Raw genomic sequence first — 27,928 nt, forward strand, 5'->3', positions numbered from 1 at the left:
AGCATCCCATATGAGTGCTGGTGGTTCGAGTCCCAGGTGCTCCACTTACAAACTAGCTCCCTGCTAACGCGCCTGGGAAGGCAGCAGAACATGGCCCAAGTCCCAGGGCTCCTGCACTCACATGGGAGACCCAGAAGAATCTCCTGGCTCCTGGCTTCAGCCAGTCCCAACCCTGGACACTGTAGCCATTTGGGGAGTGAACCAACAGATGGAAATCTCTCTCTTCTAATTCTGCCTTTCACATACATAAATAAATCTCTCTTTTTTTAAAAGATTTATTTATGCATTTGAAAGAGTTACACAGAGAGAGGAGGAGAGGTACAGGGAGAAGAGAGAGAGAAAGAGAGGTTCGCTCCCCAATTGGCCGCAATGGGCAGAGCTGTGCTGATCTAAAGCCAGGAGCCAGGAGCTTCTTCTGGATCTCCCACATGGGTGCAGGGGCCCAAGGACTTGAGCCATCTTCTACTGCTTTCCCAGGCCATAGCAGAGAGCTAGATCAGAAGAGGAGCAGCTGGGCCTAGAACTGGTGCCCACATGGGATGCTGGCACTGCAGGTGATGGCTTTACCTACTATGCTATAGCACCGGCCCCCATAAATAAGTCTTTAAACAAATTTTTTTAAAAAAGTGTACCTGGGAGGGCGAGGGAGTTGAGGTGGTGGGCTCTGTCACCTGGATGTGCTGCACCTGGATGGCATGTGGGGTGTAGGTCTGGGGGTCGTGCAGCTGGCCGACATCCACGGTGGGCTGCTGAGATTGGTGGGGGGAGGTGGCCTGGTGGGAGAGAAAAACGGGCCCAGAAACCAGATACGTATGACTATTGACTGAGGTTAAGGGCAGTTCCTTCCAGATCCAACTGAAAACAATATCCCGACAGAAACAGAATGGATGGAACATCAGATCCAAGGAGGCCTTCCCACAGGTCCCATACCTAAGCCAGGCCAGATCGGAGCACGGAAAATACGACTCCCTAAGACAGCCATCTCTCACAATGCTAAGTCCAAGGCTCTCACCAGCCCGGGGAGGGCAGAGGTGGGTGCTTTACAAGTGCTTGGGTCTCAGGATGCACGTGCAGGGGTACGTCATGCAGAGCCGGCTGCTCTTCTGAGAACTGACCCCGGCTCCCGGCCTGGCTGATGGCACCGTGGTGTTCCCAGAGCTGAAGAGCAAGGAAGGTGATACGTACCGGGGCTACCTGCACCACTTGAAGCTGTATGTGTTGAGGCTGCTGCAGACCAGAGGCAGACTGAGACACAGGGATATACTGAATCCTCTGGTAATCCCCCTGGGGCGTTCGGTAGTCTGTTGTTAAGGTCTGGGACAGCTCTGTCATTGCTTGGGTGAGCAGGTCTGTTGTCTACAAAAAAGCACACCGCACATTCACTGGTGACACGACTGTCTGCAGCTATTCCAGTGCTCTTCAAACTTTAGTGTGTCTCTCACCGATGGGTCACAGAGCTACAAATTATCCCTGAACCCAGGAAGAAATACTCTGAGCTTGAGAGGATGCTGGGAGATTATCTCAATATCTACACCAGCAGCTACAGCTACGTGCGTCTGCCTGTCTGGTGGGACCCAGCGGCGCTGCTCCCGAGGACCCGACAATGCTGCAGGGTTGAGCTGCACTGAAGTTCCAGGTTCCCCTGTCACGGAGTTCTGGAAGGCATCCGCCGGGACCCAATCCTAATCGTAATGCCTTCTGCAGGAAGCTGAACAATAACTGGCCACAGTTGCAGCCCACTCACTAACTAGGTGGACATGACTTTGGCATTCTGAAGACACCAGGGCGCTGCGGGAGGGGAGCCCCTCCTCCTCGCCAGACTTACCACCACAGTCTCTCCAGTGGCGCTATCTGTCGTCAACACAGCTGGGGCAGTGCTGATCACGGCCGTCGTCAAGGGTGTGTGGATGGTGTTGGGGAGCTGGGCGTACTCTGGATGCTTCTTTCGAATGTGTTGGACCATCTTGGTCTGAAAAAGTAAGGCAAAACACCAAGAGTAGTTACTGAAAGTAGTCACTTTCGGTCTTTCTTATATGCAAACCTTCCAAAGGTGCCTAAAGTCTTTTCTCTTGTTCCTTAAGAAAAAAAAAGAAAAAAGAAAAATTCAGAGGCAGCATTTCGCCAAGTAGTTAAAATGTACACATCCCACAGCAGAGTATCTGGGTTTGATTCCTGGCTCCAGCTCCTGACTCCAACCTCTTGCTAATGGAGACCCTGGGAGGCATTGGTGATGGTGACCTGGACTGAGTTCCCAGCTCCTGGCTTCAGCCCCATTCCAGCCACGCCCATTGCGGACATCTGGGGGGTGAACCAGCAGATGGCAGCTCGCTCTGTATCTCCCACGTCTCTGTATCTCTCTCTCACTCTCTCTGTTGGCCTTTCAAAAAAAAAAAATTAGAGCAACATTGACTCTATGCCTATACTTACTAAAATGGCACACTATGAAAGATTTTAAAAAAAAAAGGCAAGGGGCAGAAAAGAAGTAAAAATCCACAGGATCGTCTTCCACCAGGCAAGGGCTGGGCACCTCACAGCATCCCCCAACCACACTACTGTGGGCAGCACAATTCCCCAGCAAAAACGGCCCCCTTTTCAGGGACCACTGCTTAAGTTCCTCTGCTGTGCTCCCAACAGCAGGAACTCATAAACTATGAGCATGGAACACTCACAGAGGGAGCCCTGTGCAGGCTGAGGGAAACCGAGAAGGGTCAGGCATCCCCGCCTCCGCGGGAAATGCCACAGCACTGTCTTCCCACCCTTTGCTGGGGCCCCTGTTTACAGGGACTACGGTAACAACTCTCTTAGTCCCTATCCAGTCCAAAGGAGCTACTTGGCCATCTCGCTGAGAAGTCATCTCCTCTTAAGAGATGCCTCGGGTAGCTGGTGGCTTCGGGGGAGTCGTACCTTGCTGCTGTACTGCTTGGAGCAGTGAGGGCAACAGACGGGAGGCGTGGCGATGGTGCCCGTCAGCTGGGTGTGGGTGCTCAGCATGGGGTCGGGCTCTCCGGGGCCAGCAGGACGAAGTTTCCTTATGCTTGGCGGGAGCTCAGCTCCTGGGTGATTCTTCAGAATATGGGCTTTCCGCTTACTTGCACTTTTATAAACCTGCAAATTCAGATGCGCTGATGTGAGAGCAGTGTACAGTTCCGCTTTCTGGCTCAAGGCAAACCATCTAGCAATCCCACAAGGAGGAACTAAGGGAAAGGATTCATGTAGATGAAAATAAAACATATTCTCTAATGAAAGGTAATAAGGATAGAACATAAATTAGGATAAGAACACAATACAGATATGCTAGACATCTTCCTTGAGTTTATAAATCTAAGACTGTAACTGTAACAACACCCATTACCCTAAAGTTTAAAAGGTGAATGTACAGGGGCTGGCGTTGTGGCGTGGTGGGTCAAGCTGCCACCTGTGACACCAGCATCCCACATGGGTACTGGTTCGTGCCCTAGCTGTTCCACTTCTGATCCAACTGCCTGCTAGTGGCATGGGAAGAGCAGCAGAGTAGCTCAAGTATTTGGGCCCCTGCTACCCATGTGGGAGACCCTGGTGAAGCTCCTGGCTCCTGGCTTTGGCCTGGCCCAGCTCAGGCTATTACAGCCATCTGGGGAGTGAGCCAGCAATGGAAGATCTCTGTTTCTCTGTCTCTCCCTCTCTGTAACTCTGATTTTCAAATAAATAAATAAATCTAATAAAAATAAAATAAAAGGTAGATGTACAGAGAAAGAGAACTGGTTTTAAAGTGGCCTAAGATGCACATAGCTGACTACTGGGAGCCAAGGAATCTGCCAAAGGAATTAACCTCTAATGGAGGAATCTATGTTTAAAAAATGTTTCTTGGGGCTGGCATTGTGGCACAGCAGGTTAAAGCCACAGCCTACAGTTCCAGCATCCCACACGGGTGCCAGTTCAAGTCCTGGTTGTTCCACTTCTGATCCAGCTCCTTGTTAATGCACCTGGTAAAGCAGTGGAGGATGTCCCAAGACCTTGGGCCCCTCTATTCTCATGGGAGACCCAGAAGAAGCTCCTGGCTTCAGGCTGCAGCCTAGCCCAGCCCCAGTCATTGTAGCCATTTGGGGAGGGAAACAGTGGATGGAAGACCTCTCTCTCTCTCTGTTTCTCTTTCTCTTTCTGTAACTCTGCCTTTCAAATATATAAATAAACCTATAAAAACACGTTTCTTATTTTTAAGCTAACAAAACTTCACTACGTAAGGAAATGATAAGATTATATTACAATGAAACAACTAACAAATATTTTCTTTTGTCTTTTTTTGCAACTGCACACAAATAGAGAATTGGAGCAATACCAGTGCAGAATTCTATCTCAACACTTTTTCATGTCCCACTCAATCTTCTAGGAATCCAAAAGCTATCAATATTTTAAAAGTAAGATGATAAACACTCTCATTTTAGATCTTAGGGGTTTAAAATGAATTCACATACCAGGCTCTTGGTAACAGTTTTCTCCTTTTGTAATAAGAACCACAAAGAGCAGGTACAATAAGAAAAACAAAGCCAACTAAATTCTTAAGGAGAAAAATTGGCTTAAAATGAGGCTGTATCTGTAGCCCTTTTTATCTGAATGGAAAACTACTGAGACAGGGAACCATCTGCTAAGAACACCTGCAAAATCCTAGAACATATTTAGACATGCAGACAACGGGCTCCCTACAGGGTGCCCACAGGGGTGTATGAGAACAGAATTCTCCCTTTACCTTGTCACAGTACTGACAAAAGTAGTCACGGTTGGGTTTGATGATGGGGAGAGTTAGCTCCGGCACCTCTTCGATCTTCATGTCTGGGTGTCTCTTTGATAAGTGATTCACCTAAAGTGGGGGAAAAAATGGTCAAAAGAGAAAAAAAAAAAGAGACCCCTCCATTAACAGAAGCTAACCAAATGCCTCTGACGATGAGTGCTGGAAGCTGAAGTTCTCTGAAGCCAGGGGCCCCCAAACAGTAAGATTAGCAGCTAACATCAGCATCACCAGAGCCATCCAACCCCAGCACACTAACAGGCACTGCTAAGAGGAGTTCCCAGCAATTCAGCAAACAACCGGGTGTGAGCTGGGTGGCGTGGATGTCATCAATGGGCTTCGGCTGCAACACCTGCAAACCGCACCGGCATGCATGACTTGGGCGAATTCTCTCAAGGCAGTGCCGTCTTGCATCTTTCGTGCCCTAGCTTTACTGAGAACACTGAGATAGGAACTATGGCTCGGAATTTTAACATGGTGCCACAGCCTTCCAGGTCCTGGCAGAACGCTCACAACTTTGACAGGGGCAAAACGCATTGCGAGCAGTGGACTGGCCAGCCCAGTGTTTCCGCTACCCTGGGCCGCCATGCCCTGTGGTGACGGACGGTCTCCTTCCACTGCTATTGGAAACCTACAACACAGGTGCACTGACGGGGCACAGTCAAGGAGAAGGCAAAGATGCCCCTCACTGGAAAGTCTACTCTCGGGATCACAGAAGAGGAGAGGAAAGAAAATGGAATGAGTAAAAAAAAAAAACAAAAAAAAAAAAAAACTGGGGGCTGGTGCTGTGGCACAGCGGGTTAACGCCCTGGCCTGAAGCGCCAGCATCCCATATGGGCGCTGGTTTGAGACCCAGCTGCTCCACTTCCAATCCAGCTCTCTGCAGTGGCCTGGGAAAGCAGTAGAAGGTGGCCTAGGTCCTTGGGCCCCTGCACCCACATGGGAGACCCAAAGGAAGCTCCTGGCTCCTGGCTTCAGATCGGTGCAGCTCTGGCCGTTGCGGCCAATTGGGGAGTGAACCAGCAGATGGAAGACCTCTCTCTCTCTCTCTCTCTGCCTCTCCTCTCTCTGCATAACTCTGATTTTCAAATAAATAAATAAATCTTTAAAAAAAACTGAAAGGATGAAGAAACACAAAAGCAGCCATGGAAAGCAGGAGAGAATGAGATCACTCGGACAGGGGCACAGGAGGGCGCAGAGACTGGAGCAGAGAGGGCTCCAGCTGGGGAAGTCGTGTGCCTGTTTCTCCCCCAGCCGCGGACAGACAGAACCAGCTCCAGGTGACAACACAGGAGCCATGATCGCCCCCCACCGGCAGCCCCCAGCCGCCTGGCACTGACCAGCATGCCTCGCCGCCGGAAGCCCATCATGCACAGCCGGCACTTGAACGTGAAGCTGTCGTAGTCCGTGGACGTGATGCGAGGCTTGAAGGTCTTGGAGCGGCTGATGCGGTCGGCTTTCTTGGCCTCCCTCTCTGGGTTGTGCATCCTCTGCATGTGTTCCCGTAGTTTGTCTTTTCGCTATTCGAAAGGAAACATCAGAAGCGGGGACAGGAGTGGGGTAGAAAATTTTCAGTTGAAGGAATAATGAGAAAAGCATACAAATTTGCAATCACCACAATCTCCTGAGAGACATCTAGGTTAGCTGGGGTGCTGGTGCACACCGGGACGGAGGTGACTGGGAATGACTTTATTCACTGGCAAGCCAGAAAACACCACTAAATGGGAAGGTACACACTGATTTTGAGAGGGAACACTGCATTATATAGAGGAGTTCATAGGGTATGTGCAGTAAGGACGGGCTTAAGAACTCGAAGACAAATTGAAAATGAGTGATGGGGGGGCTGGCACTGTGGTATAGTAGGTAAAGCTGCTGCCAGCAGTGCCAGCATCCCATGTGGGTGGCGGTTCAAGTCCTGGCTGCTCCACTTCTGATCTGGCTCTCTGCTGTGGCCTGGGAGAGCAGTGGAGGATGGCCCAAGTTCCTGCACCCATGTGGGAGACCCAGAGGAAGCTCCTGGCTCCTGGCTTTGGATCGGCATAGCTCTGGCCGCTGTGGCCATCTGGGGAGTGGACCAGTGGATGGAGGACCTCTCTCTCTCTGCCTCTCCTTCTCTCTCTGTGTAACTCTGACTTTCAAATAAATCAATGTTTAAAAAGATTTATTTTATTTATTTGAAAGACAGAATTACAGAAAGAGAGAGAGGAAGAGAGATCTTCCAGCTGCTGGTTCACTCCCAAATGACCACAACAGCCAGTGCTGGGCCAAGACAAAGCCAGGAGCTTCTTCCGGGTCTCTCATGGGGGTTCAGGGGCCCAAGGACTTGAGGTATCTTCTGCTGCCTTCCCAGGCACATTAGCAGGAAGCTGGATTGGAAGTGGAGCAGCCAGGACTCGAATCAGCACCCATATGGGGTGCCAGCACTGTAGGTGGCAGCTCTACCCACTAAACCACAGCATCGGCCCCAAGCAAGAATCTTTCACATAGGGACTTCAAGGTCCAGTTAAAAATGTATACTGTCCACTATGGACAGAGCGCAGGGCCTAGGGCTCAACTTCTGGTTTATGCATATAGTGATCCATGCTGAATTTTTTGTGAGTCCATAAAGAAAAGGTAGGCCTAGCCCATCCTGAATAAAAACAAACTCAAAAACATGCAAGCTCTCTGTCCAGGGAGGGCCTCCGGCTCTCTTGAACTGTTATACATCTGGTGAAGATTTGAGCTTTTCTACAAGGCCAGTTCTTCCCATCTTTTGGTTCAGAGCCTTTTTTTTTTTTTTTTAACCACTCCATTTTTCAGCACAGTAATCCAACAAATATTCCTTGATGCCTACTAGCTAAGTGCCAAGTTCCAAAGGTAGGCTCCCTCCTGCCTCTTTCGCAAACAACAGAGTTGAGACCCAACTGCTCCTTCCTCCTGGCTCCACCCCTTCTCATTCCTGGAAAGTCCAAAAGAGCCTGACCAAAGTTGCTTAGTCTAAGGTAAAGACTGGATTCAGAATATTGCCCTAAGAAAGATCATTTCTTGGGGCTGACACTGTGGCATTAGAGGGTAAAGCCTCTGCCTGCAATGTGGGCAGGTTCGCATCCTGGCTGCTCCAATTCTGATCCAGCTCCCTGCTAATGCACCTGGGAAAGCAGCAGAGGATGCCCCAAATCCTTGGGCCCCTGCAACCCTGTGAGAGACCTGGAAGAAGCTCCTGGCTCCTGGCTTCATCCTGGCCCAGCCCTGAACATCGTGGGCATTTAGGAAGTGAACCAGTAGATGGAAGATTCCTCTGTCGGTAAACTCTGCCTTTCAAGTAAATTTTTAGACTTGGGTCCTAAGTACACAAATATTCCAGTATCTTGAAATAATATGAAACCTGAAATACTCTGGTTCAAGGCATCCTGGATGGGGACTACTCAGCCTGCACTAACACAATGCCAGGCCAACATGCAGCGATGGGCGTGTGTTTCTTGAATGCTCAACCTCCACAAGGCCTTTCCATCCTGCTATCTCCAAACCCAGATCCATTGTCTCCCCACTTTCCCCTCCGGCCTGAGTCCAGCTCCTTGTATCAGCTGTGTTCCCAAACATCCAGCCTCCCAATCCATGGATCTCATTCCTCACCATCCCCTTTCATCCTTCCACACAGATGTGGGGTCCTATTGGGCTTCCTCAAACATCTGTCTTGAATGTGGGCCCTCTTCTCCAAGCCCACAGTCTCTGCCTGCAGTCAGCTCTAAGACCCCTGAAGCCCCCTTCACCATAAATCTAATTATTCAGCATCACGAGCTGGCTTAACCTATTTCTCAGGCTGCATCTCACCAGGGGCCTCTTACCAGGCCCCCCATCTCTCCACCTGTCACCGTCTCCGGGCTGTGGCACTGCCTTAGTCACTGCTGCTCCCCCAACTCCTCATGCTCTCCCTTTGTCTACCCTTTAGTGAATTCAAAAGTGTCCTTTTCGGCCGGCACTGTGGCTCACTAGGCTAATCCTCCGCTTTGCGGCGCCAGCACACCGGGTTCTAGTCCTGGTTGGGGCACCGGATTCTGTCCCGGTTGCTCCTCTTCCAGGCCAGCTCTCTGCTGTGGCCCGGGAGTGCAGTGGAGGATGGTGGCCCAAGTGCTTGGGCCCTGCACTCGCATGGGAGACCAGGAGATGCACCTGGCTCCCAGATTCGGATCAGCACGGTGCGCCGGCAGCAGCGGCCATTGGAGGGTGAACCAATGGTAAAGGAAGACCTCTCTCTCACTATCCACTCTGCCTGTCAAAAATAAAAATTAAAAAAAAAAAGTGTCCTTTCCCCTTATGCCCCAAATCAGAGTCCATCACTCTCCTAGCACCTTATCTTTTGCATTTTTTGAATGCATCTGTCTCATTTGCCCATTACACTGTGAGCTCCTTCAAGTCAGAAAGCCCTACTTCGCCTTTAGGTAAGCTGCCCTCATGAGACTTAACCACAGCAGGACAGGCACTTGCAGTGCATACATGCTTTGATGGGGTTCTCCAGCAAAAAACCGTGTGGTAATTCAGGGCAGAATCACTTAAGCCAAGGACCCAAAAATGCCTCCTATGAAGCAAGGCAAAATGACGTGAGAGAGAGTACGAAAGTTTATTTCAAGCCATGGACAGGAAGGAGAGCAAATCCAAAAGCCCAAGGAGAGCACGTGCCACACGTAAGTGGATGCAAGCAGAGCGTGGGCAAAGCAGCAGCAGTAGGACCCGGGGAGGTCCTGGGAGCCAGATCCTGCAGGGTCTTCTAGGTCACAAGAACCTGGGAGCCTGTCGTGGGAAGAGCTACTCGAGGGTTTTTCAGAAGGAACATGACATCAGATGTGTTCTCTAGAAAAATGACTCTGGGTACAGGCTGAGAGCTGCACTGACGGCATGCAGTGGTTCTGTGTGGTGTCCACTTGGCTATGGGGCACTACACTGAAATGCAATCCCCTCACAGTGTGGCTCCCACGCCCAGGAGCAGCGTCGAGGGCAGAGGTGCCTGCAGGTCCTCGCAGGGACCTTGCCCTCTTGTTGACCTCCAGCCCTACTGGCCAACCTCCCATCCACCACCAGATGCAGCAACACAGACAGGGGCCAGCTTGCAGTTGGAGGGGCCTGGTTCTCACATTCCCAGGGGAAGTTCTCATTTGTCCACCCAGACCAGAGCTTTGGAGAGCACAAGAGCAACTTCTCTGACCTCCCAACATCTCCCTTCAGGCTCCAACTTCTCCACTTCTCCTAACGTCTTTTAGTCTAAGAAAATCCCTCACTATGTGATATTCATCCTGGTTTTGCTCCTCTGACTGAAGCCTGCCTAATTTACTGAGTGAAAGTCAAGAGGAAAATGGAAGCAGATGTACATTTTATGTTCCTAGCAGTTACAATGATATCTGGCCCAAGATTATCAAAGCGTGTTGAATGGATGACCCAACAGTTTCACAAGATATAGATCCTGGGGCCACTGCTGTGGCACAGTGGGCTAAGCCTCGCCTGCGGCAATGGCACCCTATATGGGTGCTGGTTTATGTCCTGGCTGTTCCTTTTCCAGTCCAGCTCTCTGCTATGGCCTGAGAAAGCAGTGGAAGATGGCCCAAGTCCTTGGGCCCCTGCACCCACATGGGAGTCCAGGAGGAAGCTCCTGGCTCCTGGCTTTGGATGGGCCCAGCTCTGGTCATTGCAGCCATTTGGGTAGTGAACCAGCAGATGGAAGACCTTTCTCTCTGTCTCTCCCTCTCTCTGTCTGTAACTCTACCTCTCAAATAATTAAATAAAAAAAAATTTTTTTTAAAAAGATACAGATCCTTCTAGATAAAATTTGCTTAAAAAATTAAGAACCAGAAAAATACCCAGAACCATTTATATTTCTCACATTGTAGTCGTCTACAGAGTTGCAGATCATGCTACTATATTAAAAGCCACTGATATTATATTCTATAACACACATCCCACAGAACTCAAGCTTTGACAGATGACTCCCTATTTCTCTTTAATAGCTTCATATTCTCTACAAATAGGCTCTTGGGTTTCCCCTCCTGGACCCATTTCTGATTGTTCTCCAGTTTTTTCCAGGACAGTGCAATCCGCAGTTGTATTCCATAGATTATCGCTCAATGACACTTTTGCAGATTCATCTGATTTCCCGACGAAGCAGCTATCACTGGTATTTTCTTGGTTTGGTGTAAGTTGCAGACAACTTACTGATACTTAGTACTTTTTATCTTAATCCTTGGAGGCATCATTGCCATTCCCCAAAGAAGTCTAAGCCCTCTCAGCATCTTCAGATGTCCCACCTCCATCAGATGAGACCCCTGCTCCTGCAGGGCTCAGTTACAGGCCCTGATACTGGCTTAGTGCTTCATAAAACTTTGAAGTGGTAAATCAATGTGCTGACGTCTCAGGAATCCTCAACAGTCACGTAGTGCTACAAGTCACTCTACGTTTGGATTCTTGCACCAGATGATGCATTTTGACTATGTTTACAGAATCTCAATTAGTTCTTTGGAGAAACTAAGGCACATTTTCCATCCTAATTTTCAAAGGGCAAACACGAGATGCGAAGTGAGGACACGAGTTCCTCACAAGTGGGCGAAAACCTGACGCAACGGAAAGCGCTTATCCTTAGCCTGAGCTCGCCCCGCAGGCTGTGCGCTGGTGGCATACCTTGAATTGCTTCCCACAGGTGGAGCACAGGAAGTCCTTGCGGTCCGAATGCCGGAGCATGTGGAGCCGCAGCTTGTCGGGCCGACAGAAGGCCTTGTCACACTCTGTGCACTGGTAGATCTTCTCCGAGTGGAAGCTGCGCACGTGCTTTTTCACCTGGCAAGAGAAGACCACGGGAAACTCAGTTCACCAACGCTAGAGGGAGCCAAAGGCTTTACCATGGATTGTCACCAGCCTGGCCGCGTAATCCAGTCAGATGGGATGATTGGCCTCAGTACCTATTATCCCTGCTACAAAGAGACAAAACAAAAAGCATAGAAAATCTTAACCTCTACCATGAAATGAAGAGAATAAAGAATGTTTGCTTGGTGAAAGCCCCAATCACTTGGAGAACATTTTTCTTAAAAGAGGGGCCCACACTGTAGTGCGGTGGGGTAAACCACTGCCCGCAATGCTAGTATCCCATTTTGGAGCACAGGTTCTGGTCCTGGCTGCTCCACTTCTGATCCAGCTTCTTGCTAATGCGCCTGGGAAAGCCGTGGAGGATGGCCCAAGTCCCTGCCACCCACATGGGAGACCTGGATTGAGTTCTAGGCTTTGGCCTGGCCCAGCCCAGCTCCCACTATTGTGGGTGTTTGGGGAGTCAGACAGCAGACGGAAGATCTCTCTCCCTTCTTGGCTCTCTGTCTCTGCCTTCCAAATGAATAAAATTTAAAAAAATTTAAATTTAAAATAAAACAAAGTAAATGCCTAGAAGAAAACCTTTAAATGAAAAATAAAGAAAGCAGAGTTCCTTCCGGTTAAAATGAATCTTGCTAAAAATTACTTGTAGGAAGACAAAAAAATAATTCTCCCCCACTTTCTTCTGCCTTCAACACAGACAGAAGCAATTTGGCCTCTGTCAGCCACCGATCTGTCCACATCTAAAACCGGATTCTGAAGAATTACAGACATGAATTAGAGGACACAGAAAAAATTACCTGTTTATGAGAATAACACAGCACTAGCGTCACCTCTCTCAAACTGGGTTGTTCCCTTTACTTTGCAGTAACTTAAATAAAGGATGATGGCCATTGAACTCTGCAAGCCATCCATACCCAACGGAGGAGCGCTGCGGATGGGAGCTAAGTGGTGAGACACATCAAACTGTTCCTATAAGACATTTTGCTTCATTATTGTTGGAGTTTCTTTCTTTCTTTATTTTCTAAAACTCCATTTGTCTTTAACCTTATAGATTTTTTAATCTTATAATTTTATTTGTATTTTTAGTATTTTTCATTGAAGTTCCTTCTGCTATTGAATTCTACCTTAAAGCAACCTTTCTAACATGTGCATGAAGTGAGAAAACATCCAAGACTCTCAATACGGGCAGAAATATGAGTACTAGTCTCCTTTCACTTTGGTAAGTCTTTTCTACAAGACATTTAGAGCCAACTACTCACTGACTAGCAAATAAAAATATCACTTGACGTCCAAATGAAGTCATGATTATTCTGGAACTTCAGCCATGTTGCTGTAACAAAGAATATACTACAAGGAGGCAGCCAGTGCATGATACAACAGTACAGTATATACCAACTCTCTCTTTGTTTCCTTCCAAAATATAAGACCTCGCAAAAGCAAGACAGTCTGAAACTACAGTGGTAGGAAGATGATGGTTCTAGTCTACAAAAGTGGGAGAACGTCTTCAATAGGTTCTGCATATTTTATGAGTAATTGATAAGGACAAGGATTAAGAAAGACTTTCACAAAATTACAACTAGATCTGGATAGTTTTATTTGTAATGTAACACAAATGTTTAAACTGGCATCCCATAAGGACGCCGATTCAAGTCCTGGCTATTCCACTTCCAATCCGGCTCCCTGCTAATGTGCCTGAGAAAGCAGGGGAAGATGGCCCAAGTGTTTGGGCTCCTGAACCCATATGGGAGACCTGGAAGAAGCTCCTGGCTCCTGGCTTCAGCCTGGCTCAGCCCAGGCCATTGCCATTTGGGGAGTGAGCCAGTGGATAGAAGATCTCTCCCTCTCTTTCTTTCTCTCTCTCTCTCTCTTCCTGTCTCTCTCTCTCTCTCTCTCTCAATCTGCCATTCTGTCTTTCAAATAAATCTCTTTTTTTAAAAAAAAAGTGTGTAAAAAAGTGTGTCAATGTCTGATCTGCACATTCAAGGATCACCATCTTTTGTGCATCAAAAGCAGTTTGAGGACAAAATATTCTCCAGTCTAACGTTATTTCAAGGAAAGGATGACAATGCAGGTGCCGGGCAGCCCCAATCTTCCAAACACTGAAGTTTCTTTTACCAAAGAAGGAAGCAGACAGGAATCTCTGCAGCAGAGACACTCACCTGGATGAAATCTGGGAACCGTTTCTTACAAGTTGGGCAGGTGAAGTAGCCATCATTGATATGAATGGCCACGTGATCTTTCAACAAATCAAGGCGGTCAAAGGAGTCTGGGCAAAAAATGCAAGAGTAAGTCTTCTGGTCCGAGTGGAGCTTCATGTGGCTCTCCAAGGACGCACTGCTGATGAAGCCCTTGTTACAGAGGTCACAGGTCAGCGGGCAGTTCCCCTCCCGCCCATGGAAGCGCAAGTGTTGGTCCAGTTTGTCCTTTTCACGGAAGGCCTTCCCACACTGCAAACACTTAAAAGGCCGGAAGGACTTCCGAATAAACAGATGTTGAAGAGCTGCATTCTGAAAGACATACACAAATGAGATTATGTAGGGCGGACGTGCAGGGTGCAGGGGGATCACCTGTGTAGACAGAGGGGCTTTTCTGCAATCGCAGGCTTCCCAAAGGAGGCAAACTCTTGGGCATGGACGAGGAGAGAAGATTGGCCTGGCAAAGGCGCTGAAAAGGAAGCCATCTTGGACAAGACAACTCTTTTTTTTTTTTTTTTTTTTTTTTTTGGCTTTTCTTTGATGTCTATGTAGGTGTGTTTGCTTCTGAAAGGATTTAAGCAACATTCAAACAAAGTGTTCTCAATAGAAGATCTGCATGATGAGACAAACCCCAGAATGGAATAGGATAAAAATGAAAGATTTGGAAGAAAAGAGGGTGAGTCACACGGACATGAAGGAGGCTGGAGGAGTCAGCCAAATGTCACTTGCTGAAGTCCGTAAGCCAAAAAAAGTCTGCCGCTTGATGGACATGTTCAGCAAAAACAGATAACAAAGGAGCACTAAAGGGTAGAACGCTTGGCCACGGGTGGGTTTGGGAGAGGAGACAAATACAGGGCTTCCTTTGGGGGTGATGAAAATGTTCTGGAATTATACGGCGGTGACAGCTGAACAGCTTCAGGAATAGTCCAAGAACCACTTTAAAAGGGTGAATTTTAGGCTATACGAATTATAGACCTTAATTTTTACAAAAGAATAATTAAAAAGGAGACGAAGAGTTCGGATGGATGTGAATGTGTCCATGAGGTATGGGGCACACACCATAAAGAGATCAAAAGCACCTCATCACTTCCTACTTAGAAACTGCGGAGGGCAAGTTCCAAGGCAGCTGGGTAGTTCTAGGGGCTAGAATGCCACGCATTGCTTCATCCCCTGTCTAGAACGGTCAGCTTTGCTTTTCGTTCCGTCACGGACTGCACCTTAGCTGACGAGCCATCTGTACACTCAGGCAGCTCTAGGGACTCTGAGTGAGAGAACCTGGGTACTCAGCGCAAACACCCAGGACTGCACGGAGAAACCCATCACGCTCAGCGAGGGCCGGATGCACAGGGTCCCCTCTCGAGTCACAACACAGCATCAGGATTTCAGTTATGCTACCCACAAGCACTCATCCCTAAGTTCCTCAAATACCGCAGGGAGGCTCAGATAGCTGTGAGGGGGCAGAGAAGTCCCTCAAAGTGTACACCTGCGACCAGGGACGCCCATGCAGCTTAAGGGAACTGCAGCGGAAGAATTAACGGAGCTCTTAAAGCTTTGTTTGTGCAATGAAGAAGGTACGTGAGCAACGCTTTTAACTCTTCATTACTTACTAGCAGTGGCCTCTAAACCAAATTTGGTGCGAGATAATCATTTAAGGGAAGAAAGCAAAATAATTATTTTTGATTAAGTGAAATGCCTGACCACAGTCACTTTGTAAGAGATAAACTTCCTTCTTGGGGCTTCTCTAGCAGGGTGAGGAGAATGTTTTCAGACACCGGCTACTCGCTTAGCCTAAGCCGATCATTAGCAGCTCTGCTGTCTTCCCAGGCTGACCAGGGCTGCTGCCAGGAGTCTCCTTTGATTCTAGATGCCTCAATACATGGCTTACTTAGCTCATAGGAAACGCTTGACAGTGGATTAGGCACTGGAACGTTTTTCACATGAACTTCAAAAAAAACTCATTTCAATGTCTTTCCCGTATCATTGCAGAGATCGTAAGAACAGATCTTTCCCAAACCAGCCACAGAACTTCCTATCCTTGCTTCTACCGCTGAGTAGCCACCTAATCCTTTTACCTCATCTGCATAGATACTTATTTTACATAAAAGCTCCTCCCATTCTGTCTACTTTTTTTTTTTTTTTTTTTTGACAGGCAGAGTGGACAGTGAGAGAGAGAGACAGAAAGAAAGGTCTTCCTTTTCCGTTGGTTCACCTCCCAATGGCCACTGTGGCCGGCGCACTGCGCTGATCCGAAGCCAGGAGCCAGGTGCTTCCTCCTGGTCTCCCATGCGGGTGCAGGGCCCAAGCACCTGGGCCATCCTCCATTGCACTCCCGGGCCACAGCAGAGAGCTAGGCTGGAAGAGGGGCAACCGGGACAGAATTCAGTGCCCCGACTGGGACTAGAACCCAGGGTGCCAGCGCCACAGGCAGAGGATTAACCTAGTGAGCCGTGGCGCCGGCCTCTGTCTACTTTCATGACTGACTTCAAGGAAAGATGGCAGACAAACAGGTGCTACCGCTGAGGTCCCAGCCTCAAGACTCAGGGCACGCTTGCCTGGCAGTCACTTCCTTTCCCCAAGTTTGGTGATGTTTCCAGGGACAGACACAGCACACAACGACTGATGCCGGTGCTGCTGAGGATGCCACTACCCCTCGGGACCGAATCCTGCCCTTGGCTTTGGTTTGGTCCCTTTTGCTCCTCGAGTCTCCTGTCACTTCTGATTAGCACGAGCACCTCAGACTCTTGATTTAATCTCAGCAGTGACCTGGCTCTGCTTCTCCAGTTCCGTTGACAACTCTTGCCATCTTTGTTCATTTCCACGGAGCTGTGAACACTGGCCAAGGCCTCAAGAGCAAGGCTGTCACTTCTCTGATCTAATGATTCCAATTCCTCCTATCACAAGGTAGTTACTGTGTTGGGATTGTCCTGCCCCTTGAGCCTCCTGCTGGCCACTGCTACCCCAGGAGACCGTCCACAGCTCAGAGCCACATATGGTGCACATTTCTACAAGTAATCATGACAAACGATGGCAGTGGCACACGGGCCCGTCGCGGGTTTTCTGCCCTGAGTTCCAGTTCATCAACTACACCAGACTGAATGGTACAGCAGCGGCTCTAAGGACGCCAAAACAGAATCATTGTTAAACTCTGTGCCACAGGAGTCCACTCACTTTGCAATGAATTCCCAGACAACACATTCCTTGCAGATAAAAGTCATAAAATGCTTCTGAAGTTCGATATTAATAGCTAAAGGAACCGAAATTATTAATCAATTTTCATACTATTTTGCTCTGACACTAAAAGGAAATCAAACAATCACGTTGATTGGTTGGTTCTCCCTACCCCCTCCCTCCAAAAAAAGATTTATTTATTTGAAAGACAGAGTGACAGAGAGAAAGTGACAGAGAGAGCTTTCCACCTGCTGTTCACTTCCCAAATGTCTGCAAAAGCCAGGGCTGAGCCATGTCCAAGCCAGGAGCCAGGAACTCCTTCCTAGTCTCCATGCGGGTGGAAGGGACACAAGCACTTGGGTAATTGTCCACTGCTTTGCCAGGGACATTAGCAGGGAGCTGGATCACCGGCACAGCAGCCAGGACTTGAACTGGCAATCCAAGATGGAATACTGGCATCGCAAGGGTTGGCTTAACCCACTGCACCACAAAGCCAGCTCCTGGTTTTGGTTTTTTAAAGCAACTTTATTTTGGCCTGCTTCCTGCCCAGCTTTCAAAAGCTCTGGTGGGCTGGCCCTGGTCAACATGCCTCACTCTCGACCGCTCTTCAATCGGCACTGGCGAAGAGGGCCAAGCTGGTGTTTGTCCTGTCCCATCATCAGAACCAAGCACATACCACGTCTGCGCCTCTCATGCTATGGCTACCCTCCTCTGGAAGCATCAAACTTCTCCCTGGCCTCTCCTTCAAGGACCAGCCTGTGCGTCACCTCTTCCATGAAGTGTTCCCTAACTCCTCCATCTCTCTCTCTCTCTGGCCTTTTGCTCTTCTGAGTTCCTATAAGCAATTACATGTTGACTGTAAACTATCTTCCATTCGTGCTGACTTCATATGCAAACTGTAAGCTCCCGGGTGACAAAGTTCAAGCAAAAATTCTATTGTGTCCCTAGCCCAGTGAATGACAGCCAGAACTCAGTACCATTCCGTACGTCATTCAGACAGTTGTAGAGCTGGAAGGGCCCTTGGAGATCACTTAGTCCTACCCTTCATCTGTATACAAGGAATCTGAGGCCCAACGTTAACCACTGACTTATATGCTAATGAACTGTCAGGATTCAGTAATTTGCATTTACTGTAGCAACCAAACTGTGGTTTCCACCGTGATTTAGTGAGTGCAGGTTGCAAAGAACGGTGGGTCAGGCACACACTTAGATAGCATTCTGTTAAGTGAAACACAGGAAACAAACCTACCTGCAGCTCCAACTGAGCAGGCAGCATTAGAGGAGAGAAAAATAGTTACATTACCAATTGGATTGGAAGACTTTCCTGCGGTTGGTCATTACCAATCTGGATAGAAAAGATGAAAAAATACGTAGCCTGCTTTTTAGAATGTGTGAGAGGAAAAAAAAAAGAAAATACAGCCCAGCTAAGACTGACCTCCAAATGCCATATACACATGGCTTTGGATTTGACACAAAGAATCTTGTGCTGAAACTAGTAAACCAACTCACTCCAAAATGCAAGCTCAATTGTGGCTCAACTATGTTTGTATATCCACAGTTTCACTGTATGTGTGGGCTTTAGTATTTTCCTTAAAAAAAAAAAAAATCTAGTAAAGATGTCTCTGGACTTAGTAAAAAAAAAAAAAAAATCAGAATGGCAAAAGCAGAAAATATAGTATTTGGGTGAGAGAACAAAGTGTGGGAAAGACTGGGGAAGAACTGTCTTTCCAGCCTATACAACCTGTGGAAGTAATCCAGACTCAGCCGAAACTTTCGCATTTCAAAGACCCTCAGGAAGGGGGTCAGCCTCAGAGTTCTTACAGCCTGTCCAAGCTTCTACTGCCATAAGTGCCTCAATGTATTTGTAGGCATGGACTGAAAGCATGGACTAGACTATTTTTCAAGGTCCCTTCTAGCCTATAGGCAAATAAGAAGACCAAAGGAAATACTAAGCTAAAAGGACCATACATCCAGAAAGTGCAGAACCAAGAAGACACACAAAGTCTCTCTGACCTACTGTAAAGTACCAGTACAAGTCTTTATGCACCCAGCTGCTGTAAACGTGGGTTTTATGCCACTGGGGGTTTTTGTTTTTGTCAGCACAGACATTCATCCCACAAAGCCATGTTATTTTCTGCACACCTCCAGTCTCAAATCCTGCCTGGAAAACACATCTGCACTGGAAGCCACAGTTAAAGCCAAGAAGCAGGTTCACACCAACTGTGAGACACCGACTACTTCCGGAACCTACACTTCCCTTCACGCTCTCCCAGGTGTGTGGACTGCTCCTGGCTTAGCATCTTGGACACAGGCACCTTTGCATAGGTGTCTATGCCATTTGCTAGTTTCCCCTTGGAAAATGCAGAAAACCAAACTTAGTTACCCAAAGTTAACTTGAGAGCTATGACGAGACACAGATTAGCCTGGCTTAAAATACAAAGTAATTATTACAATGCAATGTAGTTCTTTCTCCATTTTCAACCTGTGAACTTGGGGATGCAAGGAGCTGTTCTACTTTAACTACACTAGTCCAGGAGCTACCAAAATCCTGGCTTTTGGGTCATTACTGAACTGATTGAACCTGGCAGCCGCCACACCAGCCCACCACAGCACACAGAGACTTTGAGAAACCGTTTATACTTTCTTCCAAATCCAAGGGGTCATGTGTGTGATTAGGATGAGGCAAGACTCAGACGTGGATGGTGGGGAGGCTGGAACACAGCGCACCGACAAAGCTGGCTGGAGGGAGGAAGACGGGCAGCGAGCGAGCACGGGGCACACTTCCCACTTACTCGGATGCGTTTGGCTCTGCGCATGTCGTCGGCAGTCAGAGTGCTCTGGGTAGGCGCCACGCTCTCCTCGTGCTGCGGCTGCAGGTGCAGGGTGTGGGTTTCTGGTTCATGGTCCAGGGAAGCCGGGGTTTCCTGCGGTGGCTGAGGCAGTGGGATAGGGGTCTGTCCTGGTTGGTCCAGCCCATTCGGAGTAGCTGGTTCAGTCTCATCAAACTGCTCCTTTGTGGGAAAATGTAGCAAATCCTGAAATTTGCAACAACCGGGAATTAGTTCCCTACCTGAGTGAATGAAGATCAGTGCTGGGAGCATTGTCAGCTGAGATTTGGAATTGCTGCTGACTTTTAAATGGCCAGATTCAAACACCTCAGGACCAATAGTCTCCCGCTGGGGGAGTTAATTAGGCACCTGTGCACGGACCACACAACTAGGAGGTGTTTCGGACCACTCTGCGAGGAAGAGACTTCTGGAATATCAATAATTTTAATTGTTTAATTAGACAAAGCCCTCCTCTAATATCTCTGGTTAATTACACATCTTTAGGGCAGCCACATTGGTTCCTGCTGTAACACTTGAAACATACATTCTTTTCCTGCCAATTCTCCAGTCACACTCTGACGGCCAGCAGCAAAGCCCTCAGATGACAGGGCTGCGCCACCTGAGAGGTCTCTGTTACTTCAGTCCCGCCAGAGCCCTGGCCAGCCCGGCCTGCAGCTTTCCCATCCCCAGTACCTGCGTCCCGTCATCACTCTTCTCCCCGTTCTCGCTCGTTATTTCCAAGCGGATAAATTTTGGAGGACGCCCCGGCCGCCGACCTGGGCCGAATCGCCTCTTGCCTCGTCCCCTTCCTCTGCCTCTCGTTCTAGGAACAAGACAGCGGGTTACAAATAATCACAGTTATAGGACATCGCACCCCAAATATTCCCCTAGGTCGTCCTTGCCTGCCCCAGAGTCTGACTTCTCACAGTCCCCCCAAGGAATGTGGCTAAATTCACGTTTCCAGTTCCTCCAATCTGAAACACACCTTGTAAGCGCCACACACAGTGTGTCCCCTTTCACAGGTCTCTAACACGCAAAAACGCCTGACTTAAGAGAGACTCCGAAAGTACGTCACGGAAACCTCTCTCGGAAGGGTGTGCGGTCAGGTGTCTAAGGACAAACGCTGTGTGTTCTCCGATGTGGAAGCCGAAGTTGATGTCACAGGAGCAGAGCAGAGGTGCCCAGGGCCTGGGAAGGGTGTGGGGAGGGAGGTCTGGAGGGAGAACTGGGACAGGGACCAGGGAGTGCAGGTGTGTAGGTGAGCAACTTCTGCTGTTCTGTACAGCAGAGCAAGGCACAGCGTGGTTCACAGCAATTAGTTCAATCATTGAAGAAAACCAGCAGAGAGGATTCTGAATGTTCCTAATACCAAGAAATGACAAATGTCTGAGGTGCTGAATATCAGCCACCCTGATCAAAACACACCAAAACATGTATTGACATGCCACATGTATCCCCTAAATGTGAATGCACAATGAAAATGTGTCCCTTAAAAATAAATTTTGGGGGGCCAACTCTATGGCATAGCAGGCTAAGCTGCCGCCTGCAATGGTGACATCCTATATGGGCACAAGTTCGAGTCCTGGCTGCTCCACTTCCAATCCAGCTCCCAACTAATGTGCTTGGGAAAGCACCCGCATGGGAGACTCGGATGGAGTTCCAGGCTCCTGGCTTCTGCCTGCCCAGCTTTGTCTTCTGCAGCCATTTGGGAAATGAACCAGTGGGTAGAAGATCTTTCTCTCTCCCTCTCTCTCTATAACTCTGCCTTTCAAATAAATAAAATTAATCTTCACCCAAAAACAAAAAATAAAATACACAGCCCAACCTTCCTCTCAAGTGTATACTGACCCGATGCACTTGCTACTTACTGCCAATTGTTCAAACAAGACTTCCAGCACTAAAGAACTAACAACAACAACAAAAAAATTGTTTTTTAAAAAAGATGTGGCTGTAGGAAATGTATTATAATATTATTCAGATCATGTTCGATTCATTCTTCCACACTTATCTACTTAACAATTTAACAAATGTTATTATTTTTTTCCAGGAATCTATATAAGATTCTTCGTTATGGAAAGTTTTGAACCTAGGTAAATGTAGAGAAAACAGCACTAGGCGCCTAACACAGGTACCTATAACCCAACTTCAACATTTAGCATTGCATACTCAACCTTATTCCATCCACAGCCCCCCTACTAGCACACACACATTCCCATCAGAGTGTTTCGAAGCAGGCCCCAGACATCATTTCATCTGTGAATATTTCAGTATGTGTCTCCAAAGCATAAAGACTCTTTGTATATCTGTAACCACAATACCATTATGACACCTTCAAAAAGCCTGTCACTCGCTCAGTATTACTCTATCTCGCCAAAGTCCAAATTGTCCTAAGTCTCAAACTCCTATCAGCTGGCTAAAAAACATTTTATCTGCTATTTGTCATTCCCCATCCTAGCCACAAAAGTTATAAAGTTATATGCAACAGTTCCCCCTCTCCACCCCACAGAGGTGTAGGAGAGGCAGCAGACATATAAACCAAAATTGCAATATAAAAAGTGCCACAGTAGAGCCACCAACAGTTTTAGGGATACCAGGAGGAGGGAGTTAACTTTCACTGTGTCTGCCCCCTCGGACACTTCTTCCTATGGTCACACCCTAGACTTTGCTATCCTCAGTAAGTCTCCCTCACTAAGGCCCCAACCCCTATGCCCCCTCTGATACCATCTCTAGGTGCTCTCTTTCTCTCTCTCTCTCTAGCGCCCTCTAGAGCTGGATGCAGCAACTCTTCAGCCTCACAGGCTCCAATCCAATTGCTCTGTAGCTGACCTGCAATCCTACACCCCCTTTCTCACTCAAACTCCAAGGTCATTCAGTGTAATCACTCCCTAGGATTTGTTCTCAATTCCCATGCCCACTGCTGCGTCATTACCCCGCCGCCCTGTGCACGCTTGGCAAAACCACACCCTGTGTAATCCAGTTCCCTGGCCGCTCTGCCCCAGGGCCCTGGCAGCTACAGAACAGCACGCAGCCTTGCTAGTGGTCTCATTTGCACTTCATGACCATGAACCCCAAGTTCATAATGCAGGTAACTGTGGGGTACCTTCCCTAGAACATCCACTTTCCCACTGGCCTGGATGGCACTTCTCATGGCCTCCAGTCTCCAAACCCCATAAACGTTGACAACCCTGTTATCTGCGCCACTGGCACTACCCTATTCCAAAGCAACCCTCAGTCCTCAGCTCAACTGTTGCAACAGCTTCCACGCTAACTCATGGTCTTCACTCTTACTCCAGGATAGGCCAACACGATGTTTCAATTTTGATCCAGAGGGATCTTTTAAAACTAAATTAAGATCAGAACACTCCCCAGGCAGAACCCTCTGAAGACTTCCTCCTTTCACAGTTAGAATAAAATCCAAACTTCTGACCGTCACCCTTAAGGCCTGACCTGATCCGGCACCTGCTCACCCCATCCTACAAGACTGTCCCCTCATCCTCCTTTTTTTACATAGTGGAATTAAACACAGGATTTAGTTTTGTAAAGGCATTGTTCCACTGAAAAAAAGCTTGAAAATCAGAGGTACAGATTATTTCAAAGGAATTCAAGAATGCCTATTTCAGAATCTCAAGGGGGACTATAAGGTGAAAGGATCGCTCTTTCTTGGTATTGGTTAACTGGAAATGACTAAATAGCAATCAGGGCTGGGGAGAGGAAGTGGCAGGTAAGACGTTCCCCTCGGCAGGCTCCCAGCAGCACCTGATCACCTGGTTACTTCTCTCTCTCTCTCTTTCACACACACACACACACACACATGCACGCATGCACGCCAGGCAGCATTTATTAGTTTACAGAAGATACAGGAATGATTCTGAACCTTTACAGACAAACTAAATGCATGAGCACGTCCCCTCATATATACCTGCTAAACACATCCAGTTTCTCATCATGAGAATTGAGATGCTGCTGCAACTGCTCTGAGCTTACAAACCGGCGATTACATTCATAGCAGGGCCAATTCTTCTCTTGCTCTCGAAGAACTATAGGCACAGGAGAGAAATCATAAAGGCTGATGATCAACAGATACCAGCAAAACTCAAATGCCCGCCACCTCCACCATTCTCATCTCACTGCAGCCCAAACAGGTCATCATGATATGGTATCTGCTATGTGCATGGCTGCTTTGTTATGAAATCAAAGGCTTATAATTTGGCAGAGTTCTGAAAACTTATTTTCTGATACATTCATGACAGACATCAAAGGAACAAACATCCTCACACTATCTCCCATCTCCCATACGCATAAACCAACCCACCCACACACATATACACTCACCACTCTGGGAAGACAGAAAGACCTACAAAGAAGGCCTGATTCAGATACATTAGTGATTCAAACCCTCGTTCCACAACCTAATCACTTGATCACAAACCACTTAAATGTCAATGTGAAATATAACTACCCAAGCAGAATGTCCAGAAGATACGTGCATGTCCTATAACCCAGCAGCTCCACTTCTCGACATATGCCCAACAGAAGTATACACATATGTTATTAAAACATCTTGACACCTTAGGTCATAGCACTCTTCAAAACAGCAAAAACCCAAAAACAATCCAGTGGTACAATAAAGAATTCGGCTGACTTCTGTCTCTGATTCCTGGGAGGTAACCGCTAAGTCAGTGGAAGTTACCAAGTTGTGGGAGCATCTTTTTATTCACGGTGGGCTGCAGACTGAGTTTAGTCACACGGCTGATGACTCAATCTACCATGCCTCCGAAGCGATGCCCTTATAAAAACTCTGAACACTTAAGCTCGAGTGGCAGCTACAGTTGGCAATCACACATCACTGGGCCAGGAGGGGGACCATCCTGAGGGAAGCCGGGGCCCTCCCAGACCTCTCTACAAATCTCACACGGCTGGTCCTGATATCTATCCTCTGCAATAAAACTTTAATGGTTAAATACGGACTTTCTGAGTTCTAGGAGTCATTCTAATGAGGGAATATTGGGAACTCCCCACATTGTAGCTAGTTGGTCAGCAAGGAAATCAGCTGGTGTCTGAGTGAGGGCAGTCTTGAGGAAGACTGCGCCTTTAACCTGTGAAATCTGACCTAACTGGTGGGAGAATTATAGTGTCAGAATTATAATGCCAAATCTACAGTAAAGTGTACAAATCAATTGTGACAGAGTCACAAAACAGAATCCCACACAGTGAGAACACGTAGGTTACAATCATACACAACAACGTGGCCGATGTCCAGACACAAAAAGTGCAGATATCCTAGACTTCTACTTATGCACAATTGAGGAACAAGCCTATCATGTTATGTGTGGTATTGGCGGTCCAGACAGTAATTACACCTGGGAGTGAGAAGGAATTAGAAGTTCCAGGTACCAGTCGTATTCTGGTTCTTATCTGGGGGCAGGTTAGTCAGCTGTGTTCACCTTGTGAAAACTCAGCAAGCCACATGCTTAGGATCTGTGCATCTTTCTCTATGTAGATTATACTCTGCTAACATTTACATTAAAAAAGAACGCCAATGCTTGCCTTGCCATGTCCTTAGAGATAATTATATCTAGATAGGAGCTGCCCTCTGCTCTAGGTTCTAATTTCGTATTTGGAGGTTTTCATTATATTAAATACTATTTTCCAGCTCCCAGGAAGACATGTAAATACTCCTATGTCATTGAAATCCAATCCTAGAATTAGATGGACATGGGAAGCTCTAAGAAAACTACTGGAATATCTTCTGCAATAGCTTGAGATAGGAAAATTGGAGGTGGCATAAAGATAAAACACAAACAAGTCAGAATTCATAGAGGGAACATGAAATATAAAAGTCCAACCACCTTTCCTTTCTTCCTCGGAGATGTCATGAATTTTCTGATTCACAAACTCGGCATAGGATGCAGCATACCACACCTGCAAGGACCAAGGAGATGGTCAAGAACTAAGGGAAGTTGCAAGATACGCTTTGCATGCTTAGTTTATTTCTCCTGCTTACACGAAGCAATGCAGGTTTTTCCACAGCCTGTTAAAAAATGTTTCTAATTTTTAAAAAAACACTGAGACCCTCTCCCATAACACCCATTTCAGCACACAGACTGTCAGGAAGTCCATCTGTGAAGACACACTGCCTGTTTGCTGCTTTTTTTTTTTTTTTAATTATTTTTGTTATTAGAACAACTTCACAAGAATTATATTCAAAGCTTCTTTATCTAAATGAAAACAGCCTCTTCTGGTTTTCTAATCTATATTTAAACACAGGCTTTTACACAGTTGTAATCACAGTGGCTGCCACCCTACCACCTGCCCTGGGATCACCAACGACTATTTCAAATGCTCTGTCATTGTCTCGGGTCTCCCCTCCCTCCTACTCCACCGGCTGCCTGTGCTCACTCTCCCTGGCCGGCTCCCCTTCCTCTCCCTAACTTCCAAACAGAGCATTCCTCAAAGCTTAGTCCAAGACAAGGGCCTTCTTACTTCATGTCCAACCAGCCCTACGCTAAGGACTCGCAGAGCCTCGTTCTCGGTCCCCTCTAAGTGCACTGTCCTGCTGACCAGGTATTGTGGCTGTCTCCCTGACTGCTCGAACTCTGCACGTCCACGATAGGATTTTCCACGCTTCCCATCCACATGCCCACCCTTCTGTCACCCCCCACCTCAGTAAATACCCTACTTCCTACCCAGCCGCTCAGACCTGGAACCTAGAAGGCGTCTGATTTCTCCACTTGGCTGCTGTAATCTTTCAGCAAAGATGGTGGTTTCCTCACACATTCACTGCCTCTGCTTCTGCCACCCACGTGCAGGCCAGGATTGTCACCTGCCTGGGTGACCACCAGACTGGCCTTCTAACAAGGCTCCTCTCTTCCCTATAGTCCACACAGTAGCCAGAGTGGGTTTCGTAAAACACCATCAGACTCTGTCTTGCCAGTGATGGCGTCTCATTTCCTAATAAACCTAAAGGCTTGATGCTGAGCCCCAAGGGCTCCGTGATGCTCCCATCTCTCTAAGCAACCTCAGCCCTTGTGCCTCTCCCTTGCCCAACCCTGACCCCAAAAGGCCTGCCCCCAGCTCCTCAAACATGCCAGCGCTTCCCCATCCTAACCCTTGCTGTTTCACCCCCAGGAATGCAGGGTTCTGCCCCACACAATCCTCTGTATTCCATGGCTCTCAGCCCAACCACCAGCCCTTCATCGAGGCCTTGCCAACCCATCAGATCCAAGTTGGTTCCTTTCCCATCACTTGTTGGTTTCCCACCGTAGCACTTGCCCAAGTTGATTCTATCTGCTTGTTTACCTCTTTCTAGCCACTTCCCCCTCCAGAATGCAAACTCCCTGAGCACTATTTCTAGTGGCTGCAACACAGCAGGGGTTCAATCACCGAACACTGTTAATGCCCTACAATGTTTATGGAAGATTACTTTAAATATATGGCGACATCTGTCTAGGGAGACTTCATTTTTAACTGGGGAACAATATTCAACAGGGTGTGAATTCATCATTTACTATGCCCCTTTTAGGTGGTTTCTCATCTTGCTGTTACAGATTCTAAGCCCTCAATTCCAAGATTTTCCATTTTCCAGATTTTAGCACCTGAGAAATCAGAATGTGTCTCCAACGCTGTTGTGCTCTACAGTCATTGCTATGCCAGTGCTCTTGCAACAGGCTCAGGCTCCTACACAAACCTGGCCAAGCTCTTCGCACTGTTCCACCTCATCCTGTTTCCAGCCCCATCAGCACACCATGGATTGTTAACACTTGCCAAGCAATGCAAATGAAGACCAAAAAAAATCCATCAGAATAAACAAAAGAAATATCAAAGCCATGCAAAGCTGGTGAGCATCCCTACAGCGCCTCTCTCATTAACACATCAGACAGCGGATTGTCAGAAACTTCCTACTGACTCCATCAGAAGCCAATTAACTTCCAAGGATAGGAGATTCAACTGAGGAAAAAGACACAGACGAATTCATTCAAACGAGAAAGCACAAGTATTAAATCCTGCAGAAAGCCTAGCGGTGGCCTGGGAAAACAGCCCTGAGGCAACAGTGGAGAACTTAACTTTAAAAATAGTGTAGCATCATAGGGCCGGCACTGTGGCGCAGCAGGTAAAGCTGCTGCCTGCAAAGCCAGCATCCCATATGGGTG

The 27,928-nt window shown here is 47.7% G+C and overlaps 1 protein-coding gene across 3 annotated transcripts in view; it reads right to left on the bottom strand.

Annotated features, from left to right (window-relative positions):
* PRDM10 (PR/SET domain 10) overlaps positions 1-27,928 on the bottom strand; it is a 115,486-nt gene that overhangs the window by 14,125 nt on the left and 73,433 nt on the right. For all 3 annotated transcript variants that reach the window (XM_062197353.1, XM_062197354.1, XM_062197355.1), the window contains exons 8-19: positions 25,628-25,700; positions 23,698-23,815; positions 20,472-20,601; positions 19,743-19,985; positions 13,747-14,094; positions 11,405-11,560; positions 6,103-6,282; positions 4,724-4,834; positions 2,905-3,105; positions 1,826-1,969; positions 1,186-1,356; positions 633-773 (exon numbers count right to left, since the gene is read on the bottom strand). In XM_062197353.1, coding sequence (XP_062053337.1) covers positions 633-773; positions 1,186-1,356; positions 1,826-1,969; positions 2,905-3,105; positions 4,724-4,834; positions 6,103-6,282; positions 11,405-11,560; positions 13,747-14,094; positions 19,743-19,985; positions 20,472-20,601; positions 23,698-23,815; positions 25,628-25,700 — 2,016 coding nt within the window. The remainder of the gene's footprint in view (positions 1-632; positions 774-1,185; positions 1,357-1,825; positions 1,970-2,904; positions 3,106-4,723; positions 4,835-6,102; positions 6,283-11,404; positions 11,561-13,746; positions 14,095-19,742; positions 19,986-20,471; positions 20,602-23,697; positions 23,816-25,627; positions 25,701-27,928) is intronic.

This window comes from Lepus europaeus, chromosome 7 (assembly GCF_033115175.1).
Source record: "Lepus europaeus isolate LE1 chromosome 7, mLepTim1.pri, whole genome shotgun sequence".
In the NCBI taxonomy this organism is placed as follows: Eukaryota; Metazoa; Chordata; class Mammalia; order Lagomorpha; family Leporidae; genus Lepus; species Lepus europaeus.